The sequence below is a fragment of the Neopsephotus bourkii genome, unplaced genomic scaffold (genome assembly GCF_033783945.1).
Source record: "Neopsephotus bourkii isolate Nb327-2 ecotype Australia unplaced genomic scaffold, CSIRO-AGI_Nbou_v1 NB_941, whole genome shotgun sequence".
In the NCBI taxonomy this organism is placed as follows: domain Eukaryota; kingdom Metazoa; phylum Chordata; class Aves; order Psittaciformes; family Psittacidae; genus Neopsephotus; species Neopsephotus bourkii.
This window is the reverse complement of record NW_026901435.1, coordinates 3586066-3605788: the sequence shown is the minus strand read 5'-3', so window position 1 is coordinate 3605788 and position 19723 is coordinate 3586066. Positions and strand designations below refer to the sequence as shown.

Sequence of the window (19723 nt, the reverse complement as noted above, 5' to 3'; positions counted from 1 at the left end):
TTTCTTTTTTTCTAGCCAGACATGATTTACTTACAGGGTCATTTTCTAACTCCTAAGAGTCCCCACATGTGGGGCCATACTGAATGGCCATGCAACTAATTGTGCCAGCAATTTGCAACACAGCCAGGCCCCCCTAACTGCTCTGTGCTACTGTGAGTGACAGTCCTGCTGCCCCTCCCAGAGACACTGCACTTGCTCACAGCTTTGCTTGAGTCAACACCAGCACTTCTCTGGCTTCATGGCGAGTTGGCTGAAGGAACTAAATTGGCAGAAAACTAATCCTCAGGGGGAAGTGTTGGTGGAACTAGTCTGCATTACTTTTCAGCCATATCAGCAGTCTAATCCAGCTGACTGCTCTTTTATTTGGGTATGAAAGCTTGTCAATGTCACTAAGAAGGGGGGGGGGGGGAAACAGGTCTTTGGCCTTTACAGAAAAGCAAATTCGAAATTTTCTCACAACTTAACATTTAATTGACTCTTCCACATTCCTTTTGTCCTTTCCCTACTCAGATTTTTCTGACGTGCCTTTTTCATTTGGGCAAGTTACTGAGTTTTTTTAATTGAAGTTTTGTTTATATGTGCTTTTTTGCTGTCCATTTCAGCTGGATTTTGAACAGCTGGCAATGTCAACTAAGTGTCTTGCTTTTTTTGGCTTTAATTACATTTTAAAGTTTTTTCTTTTTTCCTATATTTGCAAGTTATTTTCTTGTAAAAGTCATGGAACCATTCTGGACTTTGATTTCCTTATGGTTTTATATAAAGGGGATAATATCTGTGGCATAGTTTTAAAAGTTTGCAGAAAGTGTTAAATAATACAAATTCTTTTTGTTCCTTCTTCCCTTTGGTATGTAGATACAGTGCTTCATTTCAACCTGACATTCCAGTAATTGCAGCAAACCTGGAAGCCTAAGTGTTGGTTGCCGAATTTCCAGGTACTTAGGTTAGGTTATTAATCTTAGCCTGCCTTTCAGCACTTAATAAAAATAGGTTGTTTAGTGTTGCCATATTTTCAGTTGCACAAGTTTAGCTTTTCGTTATGAAGGTGGATCCTGTGGTGTGTAGCTGAGTCTAAAGTCAGAAGTGTGTAAATCAGATGCATAATATCCTGTAAGGTTTCCAGCTGTGTTTTGCTTATATTATAAAACTCTTCCACTGTTCAGAATTTGAGATCGTATGTGATTAACATCACATATCGATTTGCCGCAGAAACTGTGTTCTGGAGTTCTTGTTTGCATGTCATCTTCCTTGAAATGGCTTTTTAGCTTTATATACTTTTTCACGTTTTGAGAGGAAACTGGCAGTTCAGAAGTTGCCCCTAGCCTACCCTAGCGTATCCATTTTTCCTTATAAAATAGGAAGATAACTCTCCTATATTTATATTTCATATAAAAAACCTTAAACTTTCTCCTTACTTTCTGAATTTTTTAATGTCTCCAGTCTAGCAATAGAGGCCTTATATAAGTAGAGAAATAAATTCGCAGGGCTAAAGAGTAGAAAAAAAACCCAAACCTTTTTTCTCTCTTTTTTTTTCTTTCTTCTTGTTTGTTGTTGGACCCTTGTGTGGAAAGTTTGAATGGGTAGCAGAGAGTAAAGGGAAGTGACCAAGGTACTTAATTTTGGGACTGTTTGTGATGATGGTGCAGTTTCCTTAAGTGATGCTTTGTACCTGCGAGTAGTCACTGGTTTTACCTGACTGCTGGTTGAAATCATGGGGTTTGGAACCTTCTGTCCCAACCAAGCCCAGCTAGATCAGTTTGCTTATTTGGTCAAGATGTAGGACTTTGCATTTGTTGTTGAACTACGTAAGGTTCTTGTCAACCCATTTCACTTGCCTGTTGCATCCTTCTGAATTGTAACCCTGGCTTCCACTCTATCACCTGCTTCCCCAAATTTGGCATCATCTACAAACTTGTTGAGTGCACTTGGTCCCAGCATCCAGATTATTGACGAAGATATTAAACAGTCTGGCTCCTGTACTTATCACTATGGGATGCCAGCAGCTGGATTTGTATTGATAGTCATAACCCTTTGAGCCCAGTGGTCCAGCTGGTTTTCCTCTCACATTCTCATTCATTTACTCAGTCCATGTCTCTGTAGTGTGTCTGTAAGAACCCTGTGAGAGACCATGTAAAAGGCCTCGCAACACCCATTGCTCTCCCTTTACCTAAACAGCCAGTCATCTCACTGTAGAATGTATTTGGGTTAGTCAGGTTTGCTCTTGGTAAATCCATGCTGGCTGTTCACTTTCTTGTCATCATGTTGGTGGTAATGGGTTCCTTGAAGACTTGATCCATAACTTTATCAGGTGTTGAGATGAAGCAGACTAGCCTGTAGTTCACCAGGTCATCATATTGCTCAGCTTGAAGATAGGTATGATATTTTTCCAGTCATTGGAAACCTTTCTCATGCCATGACTCTTCAAAGATAATGTAGAGGGGTCCAGCAGTGACATAGGAAAGTTTCCTCAACACCATAAGATGCATCCTAACTGATCCTATGGACTTCTGCTTGTACAACTGGCTTAAGGGTTCCTTAATAATATGTTCCTTGTCAGTGGGTGATGCATTCCCACATATTGTGCTGGTAGACTTGGGGAACTGGGAGGTCAGGGGGCAGAATTTAAGAGTGAAAACTGGAGTACCAAAAAAAAAAAAAAATGTCCCGTGTTTTCCATATCTTTTATGACTAGGTTCCTGAGCAGTGGGCCCACGTTTTCTGTAGCATTCCCTTTGTTGCTGTTGTAAATACAGAAGCCCTCATGAAGTATTTCTGCATTGGTTTCTGATGCTGTCATAAGAGCAGCATCCTTGGGTGATATCTCTACATCTCTGTTGGGAGAATCAGTAGAAAAGGTCATAAAACACTGGTTGTTCATTATGTGGCTACCACCACAATCTTATCAGAAAAACTTTTGAAGACACAGTGAAGAAAATGTTTAACATACTTCAAAGCTTTAGCCTCTTTTTATCCTTCTCTGTTACTTGGTGATAATTAGCACAGGTTAAGCACAGCAAATGAGCAAACTTAGGCAGTTGGTGGTTTTGAGTCCAATCATTGTACATGATATTCTGCACTATAAGCAACCCGGTGTGCATTATAGTCCTGAAGAAAACCCCCAGTCGTTTATCAGAACATGCAGATTTTCTACCTTTGAACTACAGACCTCTTATAAATGCTTTTTCTTTGCAAATTTTTTGTTCAGGAATGGATGCCCTGTATTCGTCATTGTTCTTCTGTTATCACATTCTTGAAAGGGTACGGGTTTTTTATTAGCAATCTGAGAAATTAAATTACCTCCATGTGTGAAAGATTGTCCATACTTTGTGTTCGTTACATTGGTATCATAGAACTTTACTACTGAACTCTGTCTTCATGTAGTATCTCACTATCCATTTATGTTTGCTGCCTGTTATTGGAAGTGGCTTTGACAGTTTTTTGCATCTGCAGCTAATTTAGGGAGAGGAAAGTTAAAGCATCTTTTAAGCAATAGATCTCTTAAATCTGTACTTATAAATGAAGGTTAGGCTATAGTTCCATGCAGTTTTCTTTGGTGCCTAAAACACTCATTTTCTGACTGCCCCTTTCCTCTGCTCTGCTGTCACAGCTGTGCGGTGGCACTGTGGTCAAGTAGAAGGGGGAACTGATAGAGTTGAAAAATAACTTTGCCCCTTCCCTGCAGCTCAAGGTATTTTTGTCTGAACTAGTTTTATTTCCCAGGTTTGCTCTTAGTGAAGAAACAGCTGTGCTGACATAGGAAGGGTGCAGGGCAGGAACAAGAAACCCCAGCTTTTAGGAAGTGTGAGGGGTGAGTAAACCCTTTTTACGTAGTGCTGCCTCAGAACGTGAAAATGCAGTCCCAACTGTGGTTATACATTGATGTACCACAGCTGATGATATCAAAGCTGAAAGATAAAAAGCTATTTTGCATAGATGCCTGAAGAAGCCTGTCTGAAAGAATAAAGAGACATCGGGGAAAGTAAAATAATAAAAAAAAAAATTCTCTGTCAGACTTTGATGAAGAAATAACATGACCTGGCTTCAGTGCCCGCTTGCAGCCTAGAAAGCCAGCTGTATCCTGGGCTGCATCAAAAGGAGCATGACCAGCAGGTCAAAGGAGGTGATCCTGCCCCTCTACTCTGCTCTCGTGAGACCTCACTTGGAGTACTGTGTGCAGTTCTAGTGTCCTCAACATAAAAAGGACATGGAGCTGTTGGAACAAGTCCAGAGGATGGCCACGAGGATGATCAGGGGACTGGAGCACCTCCCGTATGAAGATAGGCTGAGAAAGTTGGGGCTGTTCAGCCTGGAGAAGAGGAGGCTGCTTGGAGACTTCATAGCAGCCTTCCAGTATCTGAAGGGGGCTGTAGGGATGCTGGGGGTAGACTCTTCATTAGGGACTGTAGTGATAGGACAGGGGGTAATGAGTTAATACTTAAACAGGGGAAGTTTAGATTGGATATAAGGAGGAAATTCTTTCCTGTTAGGGTGGTGAGGCACTGGAATGGGTTGCCAAGGGAATATCTTGCGAATGCTCCATCCCTGGCAGTGTTCAAGGCCAGGTTGGATAGAGCCTGGGTGACATGGTTTAGTGTGAGGTGTCCCTGCCCATGGCAGGGGGGTTGAAACTAGATGATCTTAACTTTCCAACCCTAACTGTTCAATGATTCTATGTCTACTTGTATTCTCTTAGGAATATATGTGATGACTGTAAATGAACAAGAGATTAGAAAACTTAAAAGCATTCTTTTTATTTAAATATGAGTCTGGATGAAGGCAATGATTTGATCACATTTAAATTAATTTGCATTTTTTGCGTGAATGCTGTGGTATCTGGTAAGTTGATTGTAGTTGCTATGGTCTAAGCATTTCTAAGACAAGGCTTGTATTATTTCTGTGCCATGTAACGGGGAAAAAGAATGTAAACTTCTGGAAAAACACCTTGGGCCTGCAACTAACCTCTGTTTGATTTAGGTTTCACATTCAGGATTGTTCTTGGACACACAAAGAGATGTCATCTCAGCAGATGAAAGACTTGTAAAAGCTGTGTGTTGTAATAGAAACCTTATCATATCTACTGTTGTATTTCGAAGGTGGTGAGGAGTTGTTCTGGCAATCCAGTGATGTATCTGAAAAAGTTGCTATCCTAGAAAAGTTGGTCTTTGTGTGGCCAATAAAGGCGTCTGGCATCTGTGTTAGGTTGACCGGGGCTGGTCACTCAGTAGTCACCAAGCTATCCTATCACTCTCCTCCTCAACTGGACAGGGGAGAATAAATACGGAAAAAGTCCTTGGCTGAGATTAGGAAAGGGAGTTTACTCAGCAGTTAGCGTCATGGTCAAAGCAACACTCTTCCCCTGCTTCAGCATGGGTCCTTTCAGGAACAGACAGCTCCAGCATGGGTTCCCTGCAGGATCACAAGTCCCAAAGCAAACCTGCTGCAGCGTGGGCCCCTCTCTTCAGAAGGGCACAGGTCCTGCCTGGAGCCTGCTCCAGTGTGGGCTTCCCATGGGGTCACAGCTTCCTTTGGGCATGCCCCTCCTCCATTATAGAGACCTCCATATGGGTTGCAGGTGGATATCTGCTTTGCCATGGGCTGCCTCATGGGCTGCACCATGGGCTGCACGGAAATCTCTGCTCTGGCACCTGGAGCACCTCCTCCCCTCCTTCTGCACTGACCTTGGTGTCTGCAGAGCTGTTTCTTTCACATATTCTCACTTCTGTCTCCTGACTACTGTTTCACAGCAGTTTTTTCTCCCTTAAATACATTTTACCAGTGGTGCTGCCAGTGTTGCTGATGGGTTCGGCCTTGGCCAGCGGTGAGCCCATTTTGGAGCTGACTGGAACCGGCTCTGTCCAACACCGATGGGGGGCAGCTTCTGGCATCTTCTCAGAAAAGCCACCCCTGCCGCACTCCTCCTTAACCCCCACTACCAAAACTTTGTCATGCAAACCCAATACAGCATCACATCCAAATCTGTAAAGGAATAGGTATGTTTTTCTGGTCATCTGTAGTATAGATTCATATGGAATGATTTGCCTTAGAGCATGAGGTAAAAGACACACAAAAATATCTTCTAAAATGGTATTTTATGTTGGTCACAGCAGTTTACTAAATAGTGTATATGTCACTCCTCATTTCCGTCACTTCAGTGGGTAGGGTTTTGTTTTGTTTTGTTTTTTTGTTTAGTGGGGGCTTTTTTGGTTGTGTTTTTTGTGTGGTTTTTTTTTTCTTTTGTAAATGCACAACTATTCTTCAATAATGGAGATTCACTGTGAGCTTTTTTCCTTCCATTTGTGAATTGCTTAATGACACTATTGAATCACAGAAGCTACTGTGAAAGAAGTTTAAAAAAAGTGTCCACACACAGTAACATAAAGGTGTTAATCTGCTTCCTGTTGTTCTTCCTATATTTTTTTGTAATCCAAAATTTGTTATTTGTGTTTTACCAAAAAAGACTGTATGAGGATTTTTAAAATGTTGGCTTCAGGTGTGGTTAATAACGTTATAAAAGTTCTCATAAAAAGTAAAATACATTATTCAGGATTTGATTTCACTGGCTTTTAAAAAATTATGTGCAACTTACACAGTTATTTAAAAGAGCAGTGAAATATCTTAGATATATACCTGTTTAAGTTGTCTGTTTAAAATTCCATCTAGTTTCTTGGGCTCAGAATTGCATGTCTCCCTTGGTACAACCTCATCAAAGGGAGCTTGTAATGGGAGGAAAAATGATTTGTCATTGTTAGTGAAACCTGCTCCAGCATGCTGCCTTTCTTGGGAGGAGGCCTTTCTCAGGAAGGCGACTGGTCGTTGGCTTCTATCTTAGGGCCAGTTCTGCTTATTTGAATATCTTCACCTTCGGGGTGTGAATGTCTCTTGCTGATTAAAATGGCTGTGATAGTATACATAGTAAAAGCTACAACACAGAGATTCCAAATGCACTACTACAAAATAGTGAGAAACTTTGCCTATGTGACAGTATTTGCTTTCCGTGTTAAAAAAAAAATCTGTATAGAATCAGATCTCATGTGACCATTCAGATCAAGTAACTCAGCTGAACAGTCCTGCTAACATGGTGGTGTAGTTCTAGATTTGTATTTTTTTTTGGTAGAACTGTGAATGCGTGAGAGAAAGAAAATTGATCCAGAGCTGAGTGAGCAGAGCTGGGATACTGAGACTCCTCTTCCATGGCAACTGAGCTAGTCTCTTTTGGTGGACAAACCATTCAACACAGAAAAGCTTTATTCAAAAAAGGACTACAGAAAATCTTCAAAGAACTTTTTGAAAAGGAGCCTAAAGACGGAGCTGGGGTGTAAAGTATTTGCAGACTGCTTGGGAGTTAGTTAAAGACACCATATTGGAGTCTTACTGTATATGCATGCTGCTCATTTAAATAGACTTTAAAAGGCCTCCCAAATGATGGTCGAATTTGAGATCCTCAGGACAGTGAGAAGAGCATGCAGCAAGCTCACTGCCCTGGACTTAAAGAGAGCAGACTTTGGCCTCTTCAGGAGCCTGCTTAGTAAGGTTCCATGGGATATAGCCCTAGAGGGCAGGGGGGCCCAGGACTCTTGGTTGATCTTCAAGGATCACCTGCTACAAGCTCAGGAGTGTTGCATCCCAACTAGAAGGGGAGTGCAGCAAGGAGGTCCAGGAGACCTCCCTGAATGGATAAGGAGCTGCTGAGGAAAATTCAACTGAAAAAAGAGTCTTATAGGAAGTGGAAGCAAGGGCAGGCGGCCTGGGAAGAATACAGGGATGTTGTCCGGGAAGCTAGGGACCAGGTTAAGAAAGCTAAGGCCCAGCTAGAATTAAACTTGGCTAGGGATATTAAGGATAACAAGAAGGGATTCTACAGGTACATAGCAAATAAAATCAGACTAGGGAGAATATAGGCCCCCTCAGGAAGCTCTCGGGAGAACTGGCTACACAGGATTTGGAGGAGGTTGAGGTCCTGAATGACTTCTTTACCTCAGTCTTCACTGGCAAAGGCTCTGACCACCCAAGTCTTGGAAGGCAGACGCAGGGACTGTGAGAATGAAGACCTTGGGCCCACCGTAGGGAGAGGATCTGGTTCAGGACCATCTTAAGAACCTGAATGTACACAAGTCCATGAGACCTGATGAAATCCATCTGCGGGTCCTGAAGGAGCTGGCAAATGAAGTTGCTAAGCCACTGGCCATCATATTTGAAAAATCATGGCAGTCAGGTGTTCCCGATGACTGGAAAAAGGGAAATATAACCCCCATTTTCAAGAAGGGGAAAATGGATGATCTGGGGAATTACAGACCAGTCAGTCTCACCTCTGTGCCTGCCAAAATCTTGGAGCAGATTCTCCTGGAAGGCATGCTAAGGCATATGTAAAACAACACGGTGCTTGGTGACAGCCAGCATGGCTTCACTAAGGGGAAATCCTGCCTGACCAATTTCGTGGCCTTCTATGATGGGGCTACAGAACTGATGGACAGCGGTAGAGCAGTTGATGTCATCTACCTGGACTTGTGTAAAGCCTTTGACACTGTCCCACATGACATCCTTGTCTCTAAATTGGAGAGACATCAATTTAATAGGTGGACCACTTGGTGGATAAAGAACTGGCTGGATGGCAGCACACAAAGAGTTGTGGTCAATGGCTCAATGTCCAGCAGGAGACCAGTAACGAGTGGTGTCCCTCAGGGATCGGTGTTGGGACCGGTCTTGTTCAACATCTTTGTTGCTGACACGGACAGTGGGATTGAGTGCGCACACAGCAAGTTTGCCGATGACACCAAGCTGTGTGGTTCGGTTCATACGCTGGAGGGAGAAAATGCCATCCAGAGGGACCTTGACACGCTTGTGAGGTGGTGCCAACCTCATGAAGTTTAACCGTGCCAAGTACAAGGTCCTACACCTGGGTCGGAGCAATCCCAGACACAGCTGCAGGTTGGGCAGAGAAGAGATTCAGAGCAGCCCTGCAGAGAATGACTTAGGGGTGTTGGTCGATGAGAAAATGAACATGAGCCGGCTTCAGTGTGCGCTTGCAGCCCAGAAAGCCAACCGTATCCTGGGCTGCATCAAAAGGAATGTGACCAGCAGGTCGAAGGAGGTGATCCTGTCCCTTCACTCTGCTCTCGTGAGACCTCACTTGGAGTATTGTATGCAGTTCTGGTGTCCTCAACATAAAAAGGACATGGAGCTGTTGGAACAAGTCCAGAGGAGGGCTCTGGGGACTGCAGCACCTCCCGTATGAAGATAGCTGAGAAAGTTGGGGCTGTTCAGCCTGGAGAAGAGAAGGCTGCGTGGAGACCTCATAGCAGCCTTCCAGTATCTGAAGGGGGCCTATAGGGATGCTGGGGATGGACTCTTCATTAGGGACTGTAGTGACAGGACAGGGGGTAATGGGTTAAAACTTAAACAGTGGAAGTTTAGACTGGATATAAGGAGGAAATTCTTTCCTGTTAGGGTGGTGAGGCACTGGAATGGGTTGTCCAGGGAGGTTGTGAATGCTCCACCCCTGGCAGTGTTCAAGGTCAGGGTGGGCGAGGCCTTGGGTGATATGGTTTAGCTCAACGTGTCCCTGCCCATGGCAGGGGGTTGAAACTTGATGATCTTAAGGTCCTTTCCAACCCTAACTATTCTGTGATTCTATGAAATGTTGGCATGGCTAAATAGCAGAGTAAGGTGAAATGTCCGAATTAAAACATCGTCCTTCCTGAAGCTGTATTCTGTATTTTCATCATTTGTCTGAATGATTGTTGTGGTTTAACCCCAGCCAGCCAGCTTTCACTCACTTCCCCCCCCCCCCGTTCTTGCCCTCCCCCTACTCCTGGAGGGATGGAGAGGAGAATCAGAAAGAATGCAACTCCCACGGGTTGAGATAAGAACAGTTCAGTAACTAAGGTATAACACAAATCACTACTGCTACCACCAATAATAGTAATGATAAAGGAAATAACAGGGGAAGAGAATACAACACCTCATCACCAGGTGACCGATAACTCGCCCCCCCAGACCGACTAAGCGGTGACCGATGCCTCCTCCAACCCTGCAGTTCCAGCCCTTCCGGGTAACTCCCCGGTACATCCTGGGCATGACGTGCTGTGGTATGGAATACCTCTTTGGTCAGTTTGGGTCAGGTGTTCTGTCTCTGCTCCCTCCCGGCTTCCCCTCCTCCCTGGCAGGGCATGAGGCTCACAAAGTCCTTGGCCAAACCAAAACATCATTTTTATCAGCTCTGTTCCCATCCCGAAAGTCAAAACAGAGCACTGCACCAGCTACCAAGAAAGAGCAAAATGACTGCTACTGCTGAACCCAGGACAATAATGAAAATACAGAATAATGAAAAAGGTGGTATATTTAACCTATAATCATAATGAGGCAGGAAGAAAAAAGGGTGTGTGTATGGACTAATTCTCAGCAGCCGTAAAAACTATTGTCAAGTATTTCTTCAAACTCAGCAGAAAAGTTCCTGGAGTATCTAGAGTCAGTAGACAGCCCAGATGTGAAAGGTGGCTTTGGAGAATGTAAGGTCATAGGTGAAAAACAGAATTGCTTGCACTCACTTTAACAACACTTACAGATGTCTTCATGCCAGAATACTTTTAAAGAAGGAATGTGATAGTTTATGACTCAAAATGAAACATCAGTGGGAAAACTGTAGTACATCAAGCAAACTATGTACGAGGCAGCAGGATCAAGTGGTGTTCATTCAAGTGTTGCAAGAGGAACTTGGGGATAAAGGAGCTAATGGCTGTAGCATATTACTTGCTGGTTAGAATCGTCTTTCTGCTACTGGTAAAGAAGGTAGCTTGTATGATACCAGCTTTTTTAAAATGCAGTGGAGGTATTTGAGGAACTTTACATGAGTGAGCTTTGTGACCACACAACCCAAAATCATAGAAATGATAATGAAGATCATAATTAATTTCATTGTTCCCTCTGTAAAGGCCTTTACCAAAGGCTTTTGGAAAGGCTAGTCACCTCTGGATAAAATTGAAAATTTTCTAAGGAACAACTGGTAACGGATGGAAAGAGAAGGCAAAAATAGTTTGTTTTGTTAATAGAAGGTACAACCAACCGATTGAATTCCACAAGGTTCTGTGTTAACATTGGTGTACAGATAGAAGGAAAAGTGTTTGATACCAAGGTGATAAAGTTTGTAGATGTTGCAGACTTTACTTGCGTTAGTATAATGGTGAGGTATTTAAAGAAAATTGCAGATGCTCAGGTTTTGGGTTGTGTGGGTTAGAAATTATATATCAAATCCGCTGTAGGTGAATGCCAAGTCGTTTAAGTGAATGAGGAGTAGGAAAGAGAATTTTTGTAGAAAACAATTGTCTCTGAACTGGTTTGTACCAGTCACGAGTGGAAGATGGTATTATCTGGTATATGAAGATCAGTGCAGCTCTCCGTACCAATGACAACAGCAAATTCAGTGTCAAGTGTTACTAGAAAATGAATAAAGAATAAAACAGAAACAACATGCTTCTGCTTCTATAGAAGATCATGGGACATACACATCTTGAGTATTTCTTACAGTGTTGGTATCCTCATTTCAAAGAGATACAGTAGACTAGAAGAGCTTCAGAGAGAAGCATTGAGAGTGATTTAAAGGCATGAAACAGCTTCCCTAAGAGGAAAAATTAGGAAGACTCTTTATCTGCCTGGGAACAGAATGACCATGAAAGAACACATCAGAGATCTAGGCAGTCATGAGTGAATAGGGAAGGATTACTTATTACTCTCTTCCAAAGTAAAAAAAACTGGAGGAGTAAAGCACTAAGTAGGAGCAAAAAATGCCAGATTGAATCGGGACAAACAGAAGGAAATACTCATATAATGTATAATTGAGCTGAGGTGCTATCTGCTGCAAGATGTTGTTGATTCTCTAAAGTAGGCTTGATTAGAAAAAGCAATTGGGGAGACAAAAAGGGCTAGCAAAGGCTGTTAAATACAAAAATATTACCCATGGCTCGGGAAGTCCTTGATACGGAGGTTGAATATGCAATAAATATTTCTGTGTGCCTTGTCTGTACTTTACCCTAGACATCTGTTAGTTGTGACTTTTTTTTCCTTTTCTATCAAAACAAAGTTGCGTTCATTATTTCTAAATGCATTTCTAACTATGTGAAGAAAAACATAGTAAGAAAATACATTTAAATTACACAAAATCAAAGCTGCTGCATAGTTTGTCATACAGAATTTGTGTGAAACAGCTCTTAGTTGCAATAATTAAGACCTGGAGTGAACAGTGCCGTGCTTTAATGAGTGCTGTCTCTGTGCTCTGGACCTCCTTCACTTACGAATAGTCCCATGCTGTCATATTGTATGAAAATCTCCATACTGTTGGATATTGCAGTAGATAAATTCGATGTAGTGTGACTGTAGTTTCTACTTCATTGATGCCAATGCTAAAATTTCAGTGTCAGATGTGGAATTAAAAAGCATATTATGTTGAAATTGTACTTGGGGCAGCTCAGAACTGTTGCTTTTATATAGAAAAATTAAACATGTATTTGGGTATTAGACAAATAATAAATTTTAGGACCTTTTTTATATGTGGCATATAGTTCACATCAGAGAAGGAACTCTTAAACTTCCAGATGTTAGCAAAGCAGTTGAAATTCTTGTAAAACTACTTTGCATCATAATTTTTAATAGCTTGCTAACTTGATGCATTAGTAATCAAGATGTTGACAGATACTTGTATTTATTTAGGAAAATAAGTCCCCACTGCACTGATGAATTTACTTCGTTAAGATGGTTAAACATTAGCATCAACAAAATAAATACTTGGGGAAAATACATTCATCTGGTTTACTCCTCTAGTTTGTGGTGATTAATAACTCAACTTGAAATCTAGACTTATCTTAACTTATTCTCATTTCAGCTTTGGATAGATCACAGTCCAAGAGAGATGGAGGTTTTAAAAATAATTGGAGCTTTGATCATGAAGAAGAAAGTGAAGGAGATGCAGAGAAAGAGTAAGGATGCTTTTATCTAGGCTATTGAAAGTATAAGTGTCTATTTATAAAGAAATAATTTTTGTAACTTATTAGTAAGACATAATCTATAGTATCTTAAAATTTCAGTGATAAAGAAAAATGGTTTCAAAGGTGTGATTATTTTGAATTATTTTAAATATTATTTTAAATTGCATTTTAATGTAAATTTAATTGTTAACATGGGGCTTACTATAGTACATTTCAGAAGTGTTGCAGTTGTCTTTGGAGCGATGATGTGAGTCTAAGGAACATAGGCAAGAAATATGTCAACATGTGAAGTAAGGAAATGAAAAAGTAAGGTGTCTAATCAGATTCAACTTTTTCTTTAATGGTGCTGCTACTCAGTACCTCAGAGTTATGATTAAGGTACTTCAGTACCTGTAGGCCTACATAAGTTAAATTCAGCTTAAATGACCAGGTATTTCTCTCTTGTGCTTATCTCGCTGAGTAGAGTTAAGGCTGGTTTTGTTCCCTGGTCATTTTTTTCTTTACTGAATATGTTTGGATTTTGACTAAAACTTAAACCCTATCATGTGTAGTTTGAATGCATACTTTGACCTTGTGCTATTTTATTGATACTAATGTATTGATTTCAAACAAGACTAATGACCTGTTAGAAGAACAAGTTTCATGCATGAAGAATGCGTGTTGCATTTATTTGTTGTTTTTACGTATTTGGGCAATAGGGTAGGACCTGAAAGTTTAGAAAGGATGCTGTGGTTTTCTAGTAAGGAGAAACTGAATCCTGTGTAAAGAATCAAAACAATTACATGAATTTGCATCTTGTAATTTTTTGCCAAATATTGTGTGTTGGAAGGGAGATGGGAAAGTAGACATATAACCACTTAGGCTGCAGCAGCAGGCTATGCTTTAATCTTATAAAAACATTAGGAAATGTGATGTTTTAGTCATTAAAAAATGAGTTCAGGAGTTCACTGAAGTGTGAGGTAAGCAGTAAGAACTTTTGTCAAAACAGAACTGTATCAGAAGTTAAAGCACTTTTTAAAAGGTTCTCAAACTAAGGGCATTTTAGTTTTATAAAATTAAACTTGTTTTTTTATTATTTTTAGAAATTTTATATCCATTTCTGGTGCACAGTAATATGTTTTAAGTGTCGTGGCAGTACATACAACACAACATTTGCATTTTACTGCAGAAATAAAAGTAGCTCACATTTGTGAGCATAGCAGCTTTTCTCTGCTAGTAATTTACTGCTGTTTTCCATCTCCATCTGACGTTGACTTAAGATCACAGAATGATATATATGTAGTGTACTGATGTTACAAAAAAAAAAAAACACTTTGAAAAACTGATTATGGAATGTATTTCTGAGTGATTTTTCATTCTTTTCAAATATTCTGTACAATAAACATTTTTCCTATAGTAAGTATTGAAATTTTGTCACCTCACATCATGAATTTGTTTTTATACCTGTGAATTATGCAGAATTTTATATGAAAATATAGATAAGAGTAATTTAATATGGATTTAAACTGGAAAACCTGCCTTGTTTGCTACCATTTCAGGCAACTTCTCACTCCCTTCAAACAGCTATATATGTTTTAAGCTACCCATGTATTTATATCTACCCATGTATTTATATACACCTTTTCCTATTTCTTTTTTTTTTTTCCTTTTGCTCTTAATGGCTTTGTGAGCTTAGAGTAAAATTGTTTTTTTTCTTTCTAAATTCCCTTTACCCTTAGCAGAACATTTCAAAGATTAGCAGCTTTAGTTCATAGAATTGTTGCAGTATAAAGTTTTGCATCCCAACAGTATTTTGAGTGGCCTATAATAAGTATATGTTCTGCCAATTTAAAAAACCTGTCATTCACTATGGAGTGCTGCAGTGCAGACTGCATTTCTGTGTGGAGAACGCTGTAAACCTGAAGCAAGTATCTGGATGCATCTTGTTGTTGTTGAGGCACTAGCATTTTAGTGTCTGACCTTATCACAGCTTTTTGCCCTCTTAATAGCAGACACACAATAAGTTTGTTTTGAGCTGGTCCAAGAATAACATGAACATTCCACCACTTAAAGAATTAGCTGTATTCATGTGTTACTCCATGAGCCCTTTGATAATGTTGTTGGTCAATACTGGATGTCTGCTTGGGTTATCTTTCCTAAGTGAGATGAACACAAAATACGTGGCCAATGACCTTCTGCCAAAGCAATTTTCAGAATAGGTGATTATTTTAAAATCAGTGTGTCTTTAACTTATTTGGGGAATCACATGAGCTGTATTGTAATGGTAAGGTTTCCAGTAATGAACATAAAAAGAGTAAAGAACATTTGTAAACTGGAGGTGATTTGGAAAAATTTAGGATCACCCAACACAATATATGCATTTTAAAATGCTGCTATAGTTGATACTTGACATGGTTAGAGTTACGGACATTAAAAATGGTAATGGACAAGTATCTTATCCCAAAATAAATGCCAGCAGATAATCTTTAGTCCACCTGAAAGAGTAAAAGTAACACTTCTGATGATTTACAAAATTTGATCTGTTCACGAGTGCAATCAACATGATAGCAAGTGTCTTGAGACTTTTCTTGCTTTGTACTTGGAGATCCCACAGGATAGGAATTTTTATGTAGAGCAATAGTGAAAAACCCAGTTGGCCAATGGAACACACTGAAACTTTTGTAAACCATCACAGAATAAATGATGGAGATGAAGTGTATCTTATGTAGCAGAAGACATGACAGGATGACAGGCTTATGCAAACATGGCCAAAATAGTATAAGAATTTATATTTATTTCGTTTTTAAAATCTGGGTAAATGTTTCTGGAATACGTCTCTATGTGTCGCACAGTGGTTTCGTAAACTGATGGGCCCAGCGTGCTGGTTGTTGTACTGTATTTTTTAGGAATCCAGGCTTAGGCCTTCCCCTGAGGTATGTTCACTAATAGCTTTATCAGAAACTGAGTACAAATAAATGGGTAGTAAATAAATATTTGCACTGTAGTGTTCTTTCTTAACAAGATTTTTCCTTTAAAAGGTTTGTTTGTTTTGGTTTGGTTTTTTTTTTTTTATTACCTTTTAATTAGGGGATTATGTGCTGGTTTCCTTGTATTCTTGACTGTAAAACCAGTGAATTATTTTTTTTATTTATTTCTGTTTAGATTTTTTTTCCAGTAATTTCTTCCTTTTTATTCCTTTTTAAAAAAAACCCACTATATTTCTATAGATGGTTTTGCTTCTTTTTGGACCTCTTAGGCACTACAGTTTTTAAATTGATAGAGCCTTTTTGTTCAAATCCCGAGTTCTTGATTTTTAGCAGTTTCAGTTAAGGTTACTTTTAACAGCATGGCATTGTTACATGACTTGAATAATACCACTACTTCTCTTGTGTCTCTGATACCAGCACTTCTTTTAAAGCGCTGCTTACCACCATGTAATTTAAAGTCAAGAATGTACACAGTGCACTTAGAGGAGAAATATGTTAGCCTCTTGTTTTTATATGTAAGAGTTTTCAGAAAAATTCTAATTATGTTTGAAATGTGACTGAATCGGTTGTTTGAAATATGGTTGGAGCTCAGTGGAGTGTAACTTCAGTGATCGAGAGTGGTTTAAAATCTGGGTTGCCTGTAGATAGTAGTAAACCCATGGTCTATTAAATTGAGGCATCTGGCTATTGCATAGTTTTCATTTTTAAAACATTAAATAAATGGTAAGTGATTAGAGATACTAATCATGATGATTTTTTTTTTTTTTTCCTTTTTCAATGCCTAAATTTGAATGCACAGTTACAAACTCTCCTTTGGAAAGAACTCTGTTTACCTAATTTTTTTAATCTCTTTCTTCCCCCCCCCCCCCTTAATTTTATTAAAGGCTTTAACTTTTCATTTGTTACAAAATTTTAATTCAAGTATTTAAAAGTTAGAAATTGTCATTCTAATGTGAAAGTCTCTCTACCTGGCTCCCTGGTTGAGAGTCACAAGGTATGGAGGCATGGAGTTCTCCCAGCAAGGCCATTGAGATTTCATTCCTGTAGTGTTAACATGTTACTGTCTGGTTATGTGGGAGTATAGGGTAGTGTTTTTTTTCCCCTGTCTGTGTAAATTACATCTTTTAAGCAGGCAACTGTAGGCATGTGATACATGAGCAAATAGACATTACTCAGTTGCTGTGTATTCAGCTCTCTGAAATAACAGGCTTTCTGGTGCTGGTACGTATACTTTGCATTCCCTAAAATGAAAAATACTGTCTCTTTAAAAATATCCAATTCCCAAATATTTTTCTAGTCATCTTAATTGTATAATAGGTGTTACTCTAGTTGAGTTTGATAAAAGGATTTTTTTCAGTGTTATGTTCATTTGCAGTCTGTTACTTTCTCTTCTCTCACCCATTCAAACACCCTTTTTTAAAATGGCTGCAATATTGTGGCGTCTGGAAGCCCTGAAAGTATAGCCACTGTACAAGGGCGTTTTGAAAATTATCGTGATTTTTATACAAGCTGGAGCTGAAGAAGGAAAACATATCTAGAGATTAAATGGTCTGGCTAGGTCAACACAGTAAGTAAATGCCAGAGCTGCAGGTGCCGTAAGGTTGCTGTTCAGGTCTGTGCTGCAGGGTTTTGTTTTTTTTCTGTACGATGTGGAAAATATCTGAAATTGTTAAACTCAGTATCTTCAGATGAAGGGTTAAGAAAAATCAGTGAGCCTCCCTGGAAAGGATAATCTATCCTGAAAGAGAGGTTAAAAAATTACGAGTATTTTAAAATCCATGTATATAGTTTGTATAGAAGTACAACTGTTTTGTCTTTTTGACACTTTATATTGGAAATTAGTGATGATCCACTACATTGTTTGTTTTACCATTACGTATCTCTGTAAATGCAAAGAAAATATGACAGTGCCACTGGCTACGTCTTGACATTTACATCATTCTTCTAATATCAAGGCTAACTGTGTGCACAATCTTATCTCCTGAATTTTCAGGGTCTGCAATTCTTACCCTGTGAGCCAAGAACATTTTTTTCTTTTCTTTTTTCTGAGTGTTTTTTTTTTTTTTTTTAATTAGTTTGATGTAGGGATATTTGTGTTGCATCAGGTGAAGGAATTATTGTTGTGTTAAGGGAAATCTTGTGCCTGGAAGATGTTTTTAGGAAATTGGGGTGGGTGTGTGAATGGTTGCTTTATATGTTAAGAGGTAAAATCACTGTGTATTGCAATCAACCTGTTGCATGTGTAGCTAAGAAACATTTCCACCCTCACCTCTATGGTTTTTTCTCTTGTATAGCTTTTCCATTGGAAATCCTGGCATAACTGCTTGTATAACTAACTTCTGTCTAAATGACCTGAATTAAACCCCCCAAACCTATGCAATTACAAGTTGGCCAAAAGTTGTTTTATTTTGTTGCAGCCAAGAGAGGACTAACCTTATCAGGACTGATGAGAAGGGATTATCTGCAGGTTGCCTCTGGAAGCAAGAATGCATTAGCCTAATGTAGCTGCTGTCATTATAAAATGTATTACTGGAGTTTTAATTTAGATACTGGCGATTATTTGGGGATGATTGCCTATTACTGAAAACAGTATGTTTTCACAGTTATCATGGGGTGGGTTTCTTTTTTTTGTAGCTTCCTCCCCATTATAGTAGTTGAACATTATAGACACAGAAGTACTAAAGATACACATTTTAATGAGCAGTTGAGCCAAACTGAATACACTGTTTTTAGGAAGACATATTTTTGCAGTAATCGGTATGGGATAAAATTTAGTTATACATAAGTTCTTCTCCTAAAACACTATGAAATTTGCAGTTTTAAACCACATACTTGATATGCATGCACAAACTTAGACTGCACTGTATAGTTTAATTTAGTACTTGACTCAGTTTATACATGGTGTTGTATAGAATCTTTCATGATGTCAGTAACATTGCCATAACAATATTAAAAGTTCACCAGTATTCTCTATTTTGAAATAATAACATCCTTTCAGTTTTGCTTTTTGTGAAATAATTTGATGCACACTTAAGTTCAAGCCTGCGTCATATTTTGGGTCACTGTGTTGCCTGCTTATATGTTCCTGGTGTTATAGGCACATATATATATATATATATATATATATATATATAATGTGTATGGGATGCATTTATATTTAAAGAGGGAAGGGAAAAAAATAAAGCCCTTTGTGTTCGGATATTTTGCTGGTGCTCCATTGCATTACAAAGTATTTTACTTTTCTCTCCCACACCTATGTAGTGAGGCAAATCTGCTCAGCATAGATGACAGTGGTGGACCTTTCAGTACCAGTGAAGAAAGAAAGGCAAGTACCTTGTTCATCTCATGGTAAAAATGTATCTTTAAAGCTTTCTAGGTTATTAAACAATGTTGCATAGTCGTCTGTGTGGTACTGCAAAATGAAAGTTTCTGTGGTGATTTAGCAACATATACCTAGGCTGTCTGTCTGCCTACCCTTAATGTTTTTGTTCTTCTTACTCCTATAGATCTTGTGTTCGAATAGTATTCTGAAAATATGAGCATGAATAAGTAGTTCTAAGTTTAGACACTTATCATAATGGGACTATATTTTTTAATCACTAATTTTAATCATTATGTCCCATGATTGCTTACTGTGGGATTCCTCATTTTATATGTATATATACATGTGTATGTGTATATCTATATAAAAGGAGAAGATGCATAGGCGAAACTCATGCTTTTTTTGTGTTTTATTTTAATGCATGCCGAAATAGCTTACAACTGTAAGATGCTTCGTAATACTTT

General features: G+C 39.2%; 1 protein-coding gene across 7 annotated transcripts in view; it reads left to right on the top strand.

Moving 5' to 3' along the window:
• SENP6 (SUMO specific peptidase 6) overlaps nucleotides 1–19723 on the top strand; it is an 80504-nt gene that overhangs the window by 10633 nt on the left and 50148 nt on the right. For 4 of the 7 annotated variants that reach the window (XM_061358401.1, XM_061358397.1, XM_061358399.1 and 1 more), the window contains exon 2: nucleotides 12869–12962. The exons of 2 other annotated variants lie outside the window; for them this stretch is intronic. Coding sequence is in view for 1 of the 5 variants with exons in the window: in XM_061358403.1 (XP_061214387.1) it covers nucleotides 12869–12962; nucleotides 19199–19262 (158 nt within the window). In the remaining 4 variants the exon portion in view is untranslated. Of the gene's footprint in view, nucleotides 1–12868; nucleotides 12963–19198; nucleotides 19263–19723 lie in introns of all 7 variants that reach the window. One more of the 7 variants, XM_061358403.1, reaches the window with a different exon arrangement.